Source organism: Anomaloglossus baeobatrachus, chromosome 12 (genome assembly GCF_048569485.1).
Source record: "Anomaloglossus baeobatrachus isolate aAnoBae1 chromosome 12, aAnoBae1.hap1, whole genome shotgun sequence".
Classification (NCBI taxonomy): Eukaryota; Metazoa; Chordata; class Amphibia; order Anura; family Aromobatidae; genus Anomaloglossus; species Anomaloglossus baeobatrachus.
Window position 1 is genome coordinate 62,066,166 of NC_134364.1, and position 14,708 is coordinate 62,080,873.

The following is a 14,708-nucleotide window of genomic DNA, read 5'->3' on the forward strand; positions in this document are numbered from 1 at the left end:
AACCAAAGGTCCATCTGTCTGTCATTGGCATCTTTAAGTGAAGCCCCATCTTCCACTGCAACTATGGATCTAGCCGCAAGCCTGGAGATTGGGGGGTCCACCTTTGGACACTGGGTCCAGCGTTTGACCACGTCAGGGGGAAAGGGATAACGTGTATCCTTAAGACGTTTGGAAAAACGCTTATCTGGATAAGCATGATGTTTCTGGACTGATTCTCTGAAGTCAGAGTGGTCCAGAAAAGTACTCAATTTACGCTTAGGATACCGGAAATGGAACTTCTCCTGCTGTGCAGCTGCCTCCTCTGCTGAAGGGGCTGGGGGAGAAATATCCAACAGTCTATTGATGGCCGCTATAAGGTCATTTACCATAGCGTCACCATCAGGGGTATCTAGATTGAGAGCGGTGTCAGGATTAGATTCCTGATCACCCACCTCTGTCTCCTCATACAGAGCCTCGTCTCGCTGAGACCCTGACCAGTGTGATGACGGCGAGGGTCTTTCCCAGCGAGCCCGCTTAGGCTGCCTGGGACTGTCATCCGAGTCAGAGTCTTCAGCCTGTGATGCCTGGGACCCCCTTGAAGTACGGATTAGTTCCAACTGAGGGGGACCGGGGAGCATAGACACAGCAGTGTCCATGGTCTGAGAAACTGGCCTGGACTGCAAGGTTTCCAGGATTTTTGTCATAGTCACAGACATCTCACCGGGGCAGGGTTCACAGGCGTCTCTGCCTGGGCCACTACTACCATAGACTCTGGCTGCCGAAGTGGCACAGGGATTGAACATTGCACACAATGGGGGTCATTGGAACCTGCCGGTAGATTAGCCCCACATGCGGCACAAGCAGTGCATACCGCCTGTGCCTTGGCACCCTTGCGTTTTGCGGATGACATGTTGTTGTCTCCTCAGAGCAATGTAGGGTATAAGCCAAGAAGCGACTGTACAGTGCAATATAAATATATATGGTACAGGGAAAAAATGCACCAAATAACACTGTGGCACCAGTGGGGCCAGCACTTATGTGCAGCTTACCGCCCGCATAAACGCGGGTGTGTGGTCGCCAGAGTCCCTTGTCTGAGTCCCCCAGAGCCTGTGTCCGTTCTCCAGCCAGACTGCATGCAGGAATGGCTGCCGGCGTCCTGTGGAGAGGGGCGGGCCCTGGGCGTGTTGAGACCAAGAGCGGGAAACTTGCGTCCCCACTGTGCCCAGTGAGAGGGCTGGAGTATGTAAATAAGACTCCAGCCCTCGGCGCTGGCTATAGAACAGCGTCTCTCCCTTTCCCTGATTGACAGGGTGGGGGCGGGAACTTAAGCAGAGCTAGGCCGCAAAAGCCGGGGACTAGATTTATGAGCGCTGCCGCCGTAAAAGCGCGGGCAGCGCGAGTCCCCGGCGCACTACAAGTCCCAGCGGCGCCGCCGCTTCCGGAGCGGCCGGCGCGGTAGTTCCCAAGACATAAAATCACTCAGCTAAGCTGCAGTGACTCTAACCCGAGCGCGCAGCGCTAGTGCCCCCGGCACACTAGCACACCCAGCAAGCCTGGAGTGTGCGTGGCCTGTCTGTGCAGGGACACAGAGTACCTGAACGTTGCAGGGCCTTGTCCCTGACTGTACTCAGCTCCTCCAGCAGGGTCTCTGGGTCTGTGGATGGAGCTCGGCCTCAGGGTTTGGGGGCCGGTAAGATCCCACTTCCACAGAGCCCCTCAGGGGGATGGGGAAGGAAAGCAGCATGTGGGCTCCAGCCTCCGTACCCGCAATGGGTACCTCAACCTTACAAACCGCAAGTGGGGTGAGAAGGGAGCATGCTGGGGGCCCTATCTGGGCCCTCTTTTCTTCCATCCGATAGAGTCAGCAGCTACTGCTGACTAAACAGTGGAGCTATGCGTGGATGTCTGACCTCCTTCGCACAAAGCAGAAAACTGGTGAGCCAGTGATCCCACTGGGGGTGTATAGCCAGAAGGGGAGGGGCCTTACACTTTTTAGTGTAATGCTTTGTGTGGCCTCCGGAGGCAGTGCTATACACCCAATCGTCTGGGTCTCCCAATGGAGCGCCGAAGAAAACTACTGTTCAGGCGCACGGCATGGCTCGGAAGGGAAGCAGCGCCATTTGGGCTGGAATAGATTGCAGACAGCATGTCACATTTGAAGATCACCTGACATGCCAAAACAGCAGAATCTCACCCATAAACATTAGTTGCTGGCGGTTTAAACATTAACCCCTCCACTACCTGGGACGTAACGGTAGGTTCTAAATCACAAAGGGGTGTTCACCATCAGCTGCTGTGGTGAGCCGGTGGTGATCTCCGCACGTCTGCTGTACAAATAAGCAGACGTGTGCTTTGCAAGCATAGGTGGATCCGCGATTCTCCTGCCCCCGTTAACGCCTTAAATCTCGTGCTCTCAAAATATGACAGCGCGATTTAAAGCGCCGCAGCAGGGAGCGCGACATTCCCCACCGCCATCGGAGGCCCCGATGGTTGCCATGGTAGCACAGGGTCATGTGAGGACTACTGTCACAATCATGACGTAGTTCCTGTTACATCCGGCAGAGCAGCAGCTGTAACAGGAACTTAGCATTTCCCCTGATCAGAGCGTTCCTGCTCTGATCAGAAGAAATGAGTGAGCAAACAGACTGCTCATCCTTATAGCCCCCTAGGGCTAGCAAGTTAAAACAAAAAAAAAAAAAAAAACACATCTAAAACTAAAAAGTTATCCTCTATTCGCCCCATTGAAAATAAAAGGGTTAAAGAAAAAAAAATAAATACATTTGGTATTGCCACGTTCAGAAATGCCAAACCAAAATATAAAATAAATTAATCTGATCGGTAAACGGTGCAGGTAAAAAAAAAAATTACAATCGCCAAAATTACGTTTTTGGTCTTCGCAAATTTTGCTCAAAATACAATAACAGGCGATCAAAAAGTAGCATCTGCGCAAAAATGGTGCCATTAAAACAGTCAGCTCGAGACGTGAAAAATAAGCAGTTAAGCCCCGTATCCTGAAATATGATGCTATGGGTTGCGGAAAATAGTGCATAAAGTGCATTACTTTTTTGGACAAACTTCTGAATTATTTTTTTTATTCACCCCTTAGATAAAAGTAAACCTATACATGTTTAGTGTCTACGAACTCGCACCCACCTGAGGCATCAAAACGACATCAGTTTTACCATATAATAAACGCTGTGAATAAAATACCCCAAAAACAATTGCAATCTCGCCTTTGTTTTGCAATTTTTCCGCACTTGGAATTTTTTTGGCATTTTCCAGTACACTATATGGTATAACTTATGGTTTCATTTAAAATTACATGGAAAAAGAGTAACCCCGGCACACTACAACTCCCAGAAAAAAGGCAAAATGCAAAAAGTTGTATGCAATATTTTTATTAACACAATAGTTCCTTGAATGTTTTTTTCCAGAAAAAATGAATGTGGTCCAACAAACTGGACGTTTCGGCCACAGGCCTTCGTCAACATGGACTATTATCTGATAAATATACAAGAATTACAGTCAAAATTACATCCATAAATAAAATGAAGGAGTTTATTCGTGCCTTCCAACATCATTTTTACTAACAGACGAGGACATATTATAAAGGTAGAAACATATTGTGATACATAGTAAAGTTGATCCCATATGTTCATGAATTGGTAGGTACAGGTGAATAAGCGGTGCATAATCTAGGACCTGGATGATTATATTAATGCCAGTGATGGAGGTGTGTGCCCATCAAAGTCTATGGAAGTCCGACCAAAGGTAGAAAAAAGTGGAGACAAAAAGAGAAAGAAAGGAGGAAATAAAGAGCAGGAAAGTGAAGATAAGAAAAGAACAAGATAGAAAGAAATACATGCAAAAACTGGAAGGCCTCTGTAATAGCACTCACCGTGCACAATCAAATGTATGCAAATATTCAGTAGAAGGACTAGGAGTTATGGGAATGAGTAGAGTCTCATATGTTTATCACTATAATGAAAAACATGTATTAGTGAAACATAATACAAGTATGCGTTATACATAAGAACAATACTGTCCGCTGTATATTGACTATATGTACAGAAAAATGAGGTACCTGTGTCAATTTGCATACCCATAATTGGAACGGTATACACGTCAAGGGTATTCAATGCTAGTACATCGATTCTATACTGTGTGTAGCACTAAAATGGTGCTACAGAATTAGACCTTAATAGAAAAAATCTTTTCTATTAAGGTCTAAAGGCTGCTTTACACCAGGCAATCTATCGTGCGATAGATCGTCGGGGTCACGGTTTTTGTGACGCACATCCGGCATCGCTGGCGATGCCGGCCTGTGTGACACCTCCTAGCGACGCAGTATCGCTCACAAATCGTGAGTCGGGTACTGCTCGTTAGGTTCCATAATATCGTTTACTTTAGTTGACCATCGTTTCCGTGGTAGCACACGTCGCTCCGTGTGACACCACGGGAACGATGAGCAGCTCACCTGCCTCCCGCGGCCGCCGCCGTCTCTATGTGGAAGGAAGGAGGTGGGCGGGATGTTTACGTCCCGCTCATCTCCGCCCCTCCGCTTCTATTGGCCGGCGCCCGTGAGACATCGCTGTGACGCCGAACGTCCCTCCCACTCCAGGAAGTGGACGTTCGCCGCCCACAGCGAGGTCGCACGAGAGGTAAGTATGTGTGACGGGGTTTACTAACTTTGTGCGACACGGGCAGCGATTTGCCCGTGACGCAAAAAGGACGGGGGCGGGTACGATCGATTGTGAAATCGCACAATCGGTCGTACCGTGTAAAGCAGGCTTAATTCTGTAGCACCATTTTAGTGCTACACACAGTATAGAATCGATGTACTAGCATTGAATACCCTTGACGTGTATACCGTTCCAATTATGGGTATGCAAATTGACACAGGTACCTCATTTTTCTGTACATATAGTCAATATACAGCGGACAGTATTGTTCTTATGTATAACGCATACTTGTATTATGTTTCACCAATACATGTTTTTCATTATAGTGATAAACATATGAGACTCTACTCATTCCCATAACTCCTAGTCCTTCTACTGAATATTTGCATACATTTGATTGTGCACGGTGAGTGCTATTACAGAGGCCTTCCAGTTTTTGCATGTATTTCTTTCTATCTTGTTCTTTTCTTATCTTCACTTTCCTGCTCTTTATTTCCTCCTTTCTTTCTCTTTTTGTCTCCACTTTTTTCTACCTTTGGTCGGACTTCCATAGACTTTGATGGGCACACACCTGCATCACTGGCATTAATATAATCATCCAGGTCCTAGATTATGCACCGCTTATTCACCTGTACCTACCAATTCATGAACATATGGGATCAACTTTACTATGTATCACAATATGTTTCTACCTTTATAATATGTCCTCGTCTGTTAGTAAAAATGATGTTGGAAGGCACGAATAAACTCCATTTTATTTATGGATGTAATTTTGACTGTAATTCTTGTATATTTATCAGATAATAGTCCATGTTGACGAAGGCCTGTGGCCGAAACGTCCAGTTTGTTGGACCACATTCATTTTTTCTGGAAAAAAAAACATTCAAGGAACTATTGTGTTAATAAAAATATTTCATACAACTTTTTGCATTTTACCTTTTTTCTCGGAGTTGTAGTGTGCCGGGGTTACTCTTTTTCCATGTGCTACTTTTTACCCTAGAGCACCTACTTAATCGGTGACGCGGAGCTTCTCTCCTTTTTATCATTTAAAATTACAACTCATCCCGTAAAAAACAAGCCCTCATATGGCAAGATTGATGGAAGAATAAAAAAAGTAACGGCTCTCGGAAGGAGGAGCGTAACAGATTGGATTGTACACAAACTGCAATCCATACATGATTTTAAAGCCTTTGTCACCTCTCCTCCTTGACAATAGGAGTGTTCCTGGTGTCCTGTGTCACCTTCACATCGAAATATAATATAATAATATAATATAATATATAATCGATGTGAAGGTGAATAATATAAAAATAAAAATACTACAATATCTAAAAAAAAAAAAATATTTTTTATTTTATTTTTTGTGCCAAGTTTACAGACCTTCACCATTCTTGAATTAGTTCGTAAAAGTTTGCGTACAATCATCAGCAGGAAATCCATCTCTTCTGTGCGTTCATGGACCTATTTAGGACAATAAACAGATTATAAAAAAGGTTAAGTTTTCATTGATTTTTACAGTCTTCCTATTTTGTTTCCTGTAGTGACATATCATGACTGTTGGGGTCCAGGTGCACAGACCACCACTAGTCTGCGAAACGAAGGGTGCTCAGACTAGAGATCCAAAACAAAAAAAAAAAAATGTGGGGGGGCGGGGCGATGTAGCCGACCAGAGAGGACGCATGGGAAGAGAGCTCCTATAATCCTGATCTTATCCTGGCCATTTACACCCGGTTACCTGATCCATTTACTCACTGACCTGCTGCTGTGACAGGAGACACCATCTGGAGGCTGCAGATTCCCACTGGAGCTATTCTCTGACTCCTGCACGGCGTTGCTGGATCTCCTGAGGCTGGAGAGTGTGGAGCAGCAGCCATCTTCCCTACTGCATGCATTTCCACAGTGAGCAGCAGAGCATGACTCCGGAGAGCAGTGAGGAGTGACAGATTTATGGCCAGAGGTGAAGACCCAGGAGCGGTGAGCACAGGGAAGTTAATTCTCCCTTAGTTGTGTAACTGGCAGTGTGCAGCACATTAGGGGGGCCGGCTGCAGTGTGGAAGACTTTAACCCATAGAGTGCTGGAGGGTCTGGAGTGTGTGCCTTGAAAAACGGGCCCTGCAGATTTTTCCTGACACATGAAAACAAATAAGTGACACATATTGAAGTCCCCACGCTGCACAGGCCTGCATCATCCTGATAAATACACCCTGAGTGCTGTGCTGCCCTGGGACTCCCTTCATTCTTATTATCCACCATATAAGTGGCTGTTTTCCGGCTCTCTGGACGTGGTGAGGAAGTGGAGACAGACATATTACTAAATATACATTATAAAAGGCACAGATTCAGACGCACGGGGGCACGATAAGAGAGGGGTGCAGAATCAGCAAATCCCCAGTGTATCAATATGAGTCCCCCTAAACAAAGTGGAGCTATTGACAAACTTAAGGAGTTTGCAAGGGGTGGTCAGGCAGATGCCCCTAAAGCCAAGAGAAATGCCACCCCAAAAGGTCAGGCACTATTGGATGACGGGTCAGAGGATAAAGAGGATTTAACCCTGAGGCAGGTGTATGAACAGCTTCTACAAGCAATTTCTACAAGCAACAGCTCCCTCACAGGGAAAATTGAGCAGGTACATTCAGAGGTGGGCCTCCTGCGTCAGGACATGCAATCCTTGAGGGCCCGAACAGCGGAAGTCGAGACGCGAGTGTCTGAACTTGAGGATCAAACTGTAACACTCAAAACAAAAATGACCACAATGGCCGGATCGGCAAATGCATGGCGCCAGAAAGCAGACGATCTGGAGAACCGCATGCGTCGAAACAATATACGAATCATAGGACTGCCAGAGCGCTCGGAAGGTCAGCATCCGGAACAATTCCTGGAGGAGTGGCTGAAATGTAATCTCTGAGAGGAGTTCTCCTCGACATTTGCGGTGGAGAGGGCGCACAGAGTTCCAACAAGGCCTCCTATTCCAGGCGCGCCACCACGTCCCTTTTTAGCAAAGATGCTCAACTACAGAGATAGAGACACAGCACTCAGTCTGGCCCGACAGAAGAGCCCACTCAAGTTCAATAATGCTGCCCTCTCGATCTTTCCGGACTTTTCGGTGGACCTCCAGAAACAGAGGGCCCACTTCATGGAGGTGAAAAAGAAAAAGAATTTTGTTACTTACCGTAAATTCTTTTTCTTATAGTTCCGACATGGGAGACCCAGACCATGGGTGTATAGCTACTGCCTCCGGAGGACACACAAAGTACTACACTCAAACGTGTAGCTCCTCCCTCCGGGCTATATACACCCCCTGGATGACAATCTAACCAGTTCAGTGCAAAAGCTGAAGGAGGATATCCACCCATAAGTAGAGAGTAAAACTCGGAAAAACCGGAACCTCTGTCTACAACAACAGCCGGTTAAAGTCACGGAACAAGAACTGCCAACAGGCAACAGGGAGGGTGCTGGGTCTCCCAATACGGAACTATAAGAAAAAGAATTTACGGTAAGTAACAAAATTCTTTTTCTTCATCGTTCCTTATGGGAGACCCAGACCATGGGACGTCTCAAAGCAGTCCATAGGTGGGAAATAAACAGAAACTGAGAAGTAGGCAAAACCTAACTTCACAAATGGGCGACAGCCGCCTGAAGGATGCGTCTGCCCAAGCTCGCATCTGCCGAAGCATGAGCATGCACTTGGTAGTGCTTCGAAAAGGTGTGCAGACTAGACCAAGTGGCAGCCTGACAAACCTGCTGAGCCGTAGCCTGGTGCCTGAAAGCCCAGGAGGCACCGACAGCTCTGGTCGAGTGTGCCTTGATCCCCGGCGGGGGAGGCACCTGAGAACATTGGTAGGCATCGGAGATGGCCGACCTAATCCAATGAGCTAGGGTCGGTTTAGAAGCCAAGAGACCCTTGCGCTGACCCGTGGTTAGCACAAAAATAAGAATTATTCTTACCGATAATTCAGTTTCTAGGACCTTCCACGACAGCATAGGAGGTTGTCTCTCCACGCCCTAATTGGGACAGGAAGTTCAAGAGGTTTAAAAGGACCCTCCCACCTCCCACAGCCAGTGTCTTACAAAGAATCCATAGCATATGAGAAGTACTACACATTCAGGAATAATGAATACATAGGGGAGGGAATTACCTGCTGTCGTGGAAGGTCCTAGAAACCGAATTATCGGTAAGAATAATTCTTATTTCTCTAGTCCCTTCCACGACAGCATAGGAGGAATACCAAAGAATTGATACCTAGGGGGGGACCACAGCCTGCAGGACCCTCCTGCCAAAGGCCAAATCCCTGTTGGAATCCAGATCCAACCGATAATGCTTCGTGAAAGTATGGAGCGAAGACCACGTAGCCGCCTTGCAGATCTGCTCAGGGGAGGCCCCTGCCCGTTCAGCCCAGGAGACAGAGGTAGCTCTGGTGGAGTGCGCCGTGAATCCAGTAGGTGGAGAGAGATGCTGAGCGAGGTAGGCATCTCTAATTGCCCGCACAATCCAGTTGGCGACGGTACTCTTAGCCACCTTCTTGCCCTTATTGCGGCCAAAGGGCTGGATGAACAGGTTAGAATCAAGGCGCCAAGAAGCAGTAACCTCTAGGTAGTGCAACACTATCCGACGGACATCCAAAGAATGAAACACTTCCTCACCCGGAGTCCGAGGATTCTGACAGAAGGAAGGCAGGACGATGGACTGCGAACGGTGAAAATCCAAAACCACCTTGGGAAGGAAGGAAGGGTCCAGCTGAAAAACAATGCGGTCATCCCTGATGGTCAGGTAAGGTTCCCTAACAGACAAAGCCTGAAGTTCGCCGACTCTGCGAGCTGATGTAATAGCCACAAGAAAGGCAGTCTTGTGAGAAAGGGAACGAATGTTACAAGAGCACAGAGGTTCAAACGGAGACTGAGATAGACCTGTAAGGACCGTATTGAGATCCCAGCGAGGAGTCAGGACCCTCTGACGTGGACAGAGTCTACTAGTGGACACAAAGAACCGACGGATCCAACGATGATCTGCCAGAGCCGTGTCAAAGACTGCACTGAGTGCTGACACCTGAACTTTCAGGGTGCTAGGCCTAAGACCTAAGTCTAACCCACTCTGGAGAAAGTCCAGAATCTGCGCAATATTTGGTCGAAGAGGGTCAGGAGGCCGAGAACCACACCAGGAGGAAAATCTCTTCCAGATTTTGTTGTATATACTATTAGTCACAGGTTTACGGTTCTTCTGTAGTGTAGCCACAACCTTGTCAGAAAGCCCTTGGGCCTTCAGTGCCCGGGCCTCAGAAGCCAGGCAGCCAAGTTGAGTTTCTGGGGAGCCGGATGGAAAATCGGACCCTGTGACAGTAAGCTGGGGTCCGAGCCTAAGAGGACTGGAAAATCGGACCCTGTGACAGTAAGCTGGGGTCCGAGCCTAAGAGGACTGAGCCGTCGATTCCTAGCGTCATGACCAGGCTGTACCAACTCCTCCGGGGCCACAGAGGGGCTACCAGTATGGTTGGGACCCCCTCGTCTCTGATCTTCCTCAGGGCCCGTGCGAGAAGAGGAAGAGGGGGGAATGCGTAAACGAGGCGAAAGGACCATCTGTGGCAGAAAGCGTCTACCCCTAACGCCCCGTCCCTTGGGTTCAGGGAGAAATATGTTGCGACCTTGCGATTCCCTGCCGAGGCAAAGAGGTCTACCTCTGGTGCACCCCACCTTGCCACTAGAGAGCAGAACACCGCCTGATCCAGGCTCCATTCCCCTGGATGAACATCTCGACGACTCAGGAAATCCGCCTGAAGATTGAGGGAGCCCTTCAGATGGACCGCAGAAAGGGAGAGCAGAGATTGTTCTGCCCATTGAAAGATTCGGGAGGATACCGACTTCAGGGCGCCTGAGCGTGTACTGCCCTGATGGCGGAGATGTGCCACTGTTGTGACATTGTCTGAATATACCAGGACGTGAGAGTCCCGGACGAGGTCCTGAGCCGCAAGGAGGGCTTCCCTGACTGCCCTGAGCTCCCGGTAGTTGGATGATTGGGAGCTGACGTAAGGACTCCAGATCCCTTGAAATGGGGAATTTGCCACCATTGCCCCCCATCCTCGTAGGCTGGCATCTGTGGTCAGTGTAACCAGGGGTTTCTGAGTCCAGGCAACCCCCACCTGTAGGTTGCTGGGCCGCAGCCACCAGAGAAGGGATGAGGAGACGGACTCCGAGAGGCGAAACCGTCTGTTTAGGGATGACGGGAGTCTGTCCCAATGTGCCAGGATATGATCCTGGAGACACCGAGAATGGGCCTGAGCCCACCTGACTGAAGGAATGCAGGATGTCATGGACCCCAGAGCTGACATAGCCGCTCGAAGCGTCGGGCGAGCCTGCCTGCGGAGCTTTGATATTTTGGCTAACAGAGCTATCCTGTGGCCCTCTGGGAGAAAAGATGCCTGTCTGTCGGAGTCCAGCAGCACTCCGAGAAACTGCCGAGTGGAGGAGGGGGTTAACTGTGATTTTTTGAGATTGGGAATCCATCCCAGAGACCGAAGGATTCCCAAAGACCTTTCCACATGGCTCCGGAGGGTTGGAGCAGATGGAGCCATGAGAAGAAAGTCGTCCAAATATGGAACCAGACAGATACCCTGCAAACTCATGAAGGCGACCACCTCTGCCATGATCTTGGAAAAGATCCTTGGAGCTGAGGAGATCCCGAAGGGAAGTACATTGAATTGGAAATGAAGTACTTCCTCCCCGTGAAGCACCGCAAACCTGAGGTATTGCCTGTGTCCCGGATGGACGGGTACATGGAAGTAGGCGTCTTTCAGATCTATAGAGGCCATCTGATGGTGTAGACCTATCAGGGGAATAGCTGATTTCACTGACTCCATCTTGAACCGCCGGTACCTGACCTGACGGTTTAGACGTTTTAAATTGATAATTATACGGACGTCGCCGGATGGCTTCTTGACCAGGAAGAGACGGGAGTAGTGTCCTACCCCTTCTTCCTGACTCGGGACTGGGGAAACTACCCCCGAGTGCACTAGCTCTATAATCTTTGTGTACAACAGAGCCTGTGAACCCGGTGACGCCAGCGCAGTGACTCGGAGACCCGGAAGAGGGGGGGAAAGGAATTCTATGAGAAGACCGTCCGAGATGATCTTCAGAACCCATTGGCAGGTGGTTATGGACTGCCACTGGGGAAGAAACGCTGAGAGTCTTCCCCCCACCCGGGACGAGTCACTGTTTGTCCTGCTGAGGACGTTGCTGATGGGAAGGGATGAGGATGTTTCTCCCTCTACCTTTGGGATAGCTCCACCTGCCAGCCTTCCCTTTCCCTCTGGGCTGGGAGGCCTGAGGCATCGAGGGACGAAAGGACCGCTTCCTGTTAGGTCTAGGATCAGGCAAGGCCTTACGATCGGTCGCCTTGTCCAGGATATCATCCAGGGCAGGCCCAAACACTAAATCCCCTTTAAACGGAAGTGAACAAAGCCTCATTTTGGAGGTGGAGTCTCCGCTCCAGGCCTTAAGCCAGAGGGCACGTCGGGCAGAGTTAGAAAGCACCGAGGTCCTGGCTGCCAGGCGGACAGATTCCACCGAGGTATCTGCCAGAAAACAGGTAGCCTTCCTAAGCAAGGGAAGGGATTCCAGTAATTCCTCCCTAGGGGTCCCTTGGGAAATATGAGCCTCCAACTGGTCTAACCACCTAATTAGGGACCTGGATACGCAGGTGGATGCAATGTTGGCTTGAATAGAGGAAGACGATGCCTCCCAGGACCGCTTCATCAGGCCCTCTACCTTCCTATCCATCTGATCCTTCAGTTGGGAAGTATCCTCAAAGGGAAGAGCCGTTTGCTTAGCTACCCTAGCCACCTGAACGTCTACTCTTGGGACCTCCCAATGTAGTCCCGAAGGTTCCAGAGGAAACCGGCGTCTAAGGTCACTCCGTACCCGCCTCTCAGGAAATTCCCATTCCTGAGAGACAATATCCAAAACATTGGCATGAACTGGGAATCCCAACTGTTTGACTGACTTCAGGCCAGCAAACATTTCGTCCTGGATAGAAGGAAGAGACTGCACTTCCTCTAAACCCATAGTGCTCCGAACTGCCCCAATAAGATCCCCCAACTCTTCTGAGTGAAATAGCAAGGACTGGTCAGACCCCCCTGATGGAAATCCTTCATCAGGACCCTCAGAGGTGGAATCAGCGTCCTCCTGATCAGATGGGGTCGACTGGAGTCTCCTCTTTTTTGGAGGAGAGGGTCCAGGAGCAGGGCCAGGAGCAGGGCCAGGAGCAGGGTCAGGAGCAGGGTCAGGAGCAGGGCCAGGAACAGGAAGGGAGGCCAGAGAGGCCCTAATCTCCTGTTTCATCATGGACCGCAACTCATCTATCAGAGATGGTTGTTCGGCCCTAATAATCTGGTCCGTACATTGCTGGCAAAGCTTTTTATCCCATACTGCAGGGAGCTTTTTTATACAAATAGGACATTTTTTAATTTTTTCCACTCTGTCAGGTCTATCAGGCTTATCGGACTTGTCAGCTTTCTCTGACTTCTCAGGCTTCTCTGACTTTTCATTTCTGTCAGTTTTCTTGGTGGCCTTGTCCTCCTAGAAAACACAGACCATAGAGCCATAAATCACCTGATGAGACCTATGTCCGAGGGACCATTCCCCTCCATACTCACAGTAGCAGGGGGCACACTGGGTTCTGCAGAGGCTGCTGCAGCGGAAGACATGACAGGGAGCACGGTTGCTTACCATGATCTGATGTCTTCGTGGCAGCCCTTATGCAAAAGGGCCTGCCCCCCCAGTGACGGTGCATGTTCCCCGCTTCCCGCATCCGGTCCTGGGCAGGCCGTGTCACAGTCGGCGTGCCTCCACGCTGCCTCCGCAAAACCGGAAGCGCTCGACCGGACGTCCGCAAGACCGGAAGTCCCGCCCCCGGGAGCACTTCCGGATCGCTCCGGCAGCGTGCATGCGGGAAGCGGCCGGCGGCTCAGGGAGGACGCCGGCCGGGGAGCTCAACAGCCTGCATCACCCCTCAGGAGGATCCGGAAGACTGGAGCAGCGGTCCCCCACAGCGTGAGGGAACAGCAAGGGAGGAGCGGTGAGGCCCGACCGATGCTGTCCGGCTTAAGGTACAGGGGAAGAAGAAAACAAAAAAAAAAAAAATATACTGTAGTTCGCCGGCCACCACAGCATAGGAGAAAAACAAAAACCTCTCCATGCCCCATGGGGACAGGAAAGACACTGGCTGTGGGAGGTGGGAGGGTCCTTTTAAACCTCTTGAATTTCCTGTCCCAATTAGGGCGTGGAGAGACAACCTCCTATGCTGTCGTGGAAGGGACTAGAGAAAAGAGAGGTGCACCGCCTAAGAGCGGCGGTGCGTGACACAAATTCGGAGCGCCCGCACCAAATCCAAGGTATGCAACGCCTTCTCAAAGCGATGCACAGGGGCCGGACAAAGGGAAGGCAATGAAATGTCCTGGTTAAGGTGGAAAGGAGACACCACCTTAGGGAGAAAGTCCGGAGTCGGACGGAGAACCACCTTGTCTTCGTGAAACACTAAAAAAGGTGACTCCGAAGAGAGCGCAGCCAAATCAGAGACTCTCCTGAAAGAAGTTATGGCCACTAGAAAAACCACTTTGTGAAAGTCTAAACAAAGGAACCTCCCTAAGAGGCTCAAAGGGGGGTTTCTGTAAGGCCGTGAGGACCAGATTAAGATCCCAGGGATCCAAAGGCAGCCGGTAAGGAGGAATGATGTGAGATGCGCCCTGTATGAAGGTGCGCACCTGAGCCAGTCGGGCGATACGCCGCTGGAATAATACCGACAGAGCAGACACCTGTCCCTTGAGGGAATTGAGGGATAGTCCTAGCTGCAGACCGGACTGTAGAAAGGACAGGATGGTCGGCAAAGAGAACGGCCAAGGAGCATGGCCGGAAGAGCGACACCAGGACAGGAAAATCTTCCAAGTCCTGTGTTAAATCTTGGCCGAGGAAGACTCCCGAGCCTGAGTCATAGTGGAGATGACATCAGAAGGAAAGCCTGAAGCCGTCAGAATCCAGGATTCAAAAGCCACGCCGTCAATC

At 49.7% G+C, this 14,708-nt stretch overlaps 1 protein-coding gene across 2 annotated transcripts in view; it reads right to left on the reverse strand.

The window, feature by feature from the left end:
• Positions 1-14,708, reverse strand: part of TDRD9 (tudor domain containing 9) — a 502,525-nt gene that overhangs the window by 354,709 nt on the left and 133,108 nt on the right. For both annotated transcript variants that reach the window (XM_075330093.1, XM_075330094.1), the window contains one exon: positions 6,042-6,122. In XM_075330093.1, the coding sequence (XP_075186208.1) occupies positions 6,042-6,122 (81 nt within the window). The remainder of the gene's footprint in view (positions 1-6,041; positions 6,123-14,708) is intronic.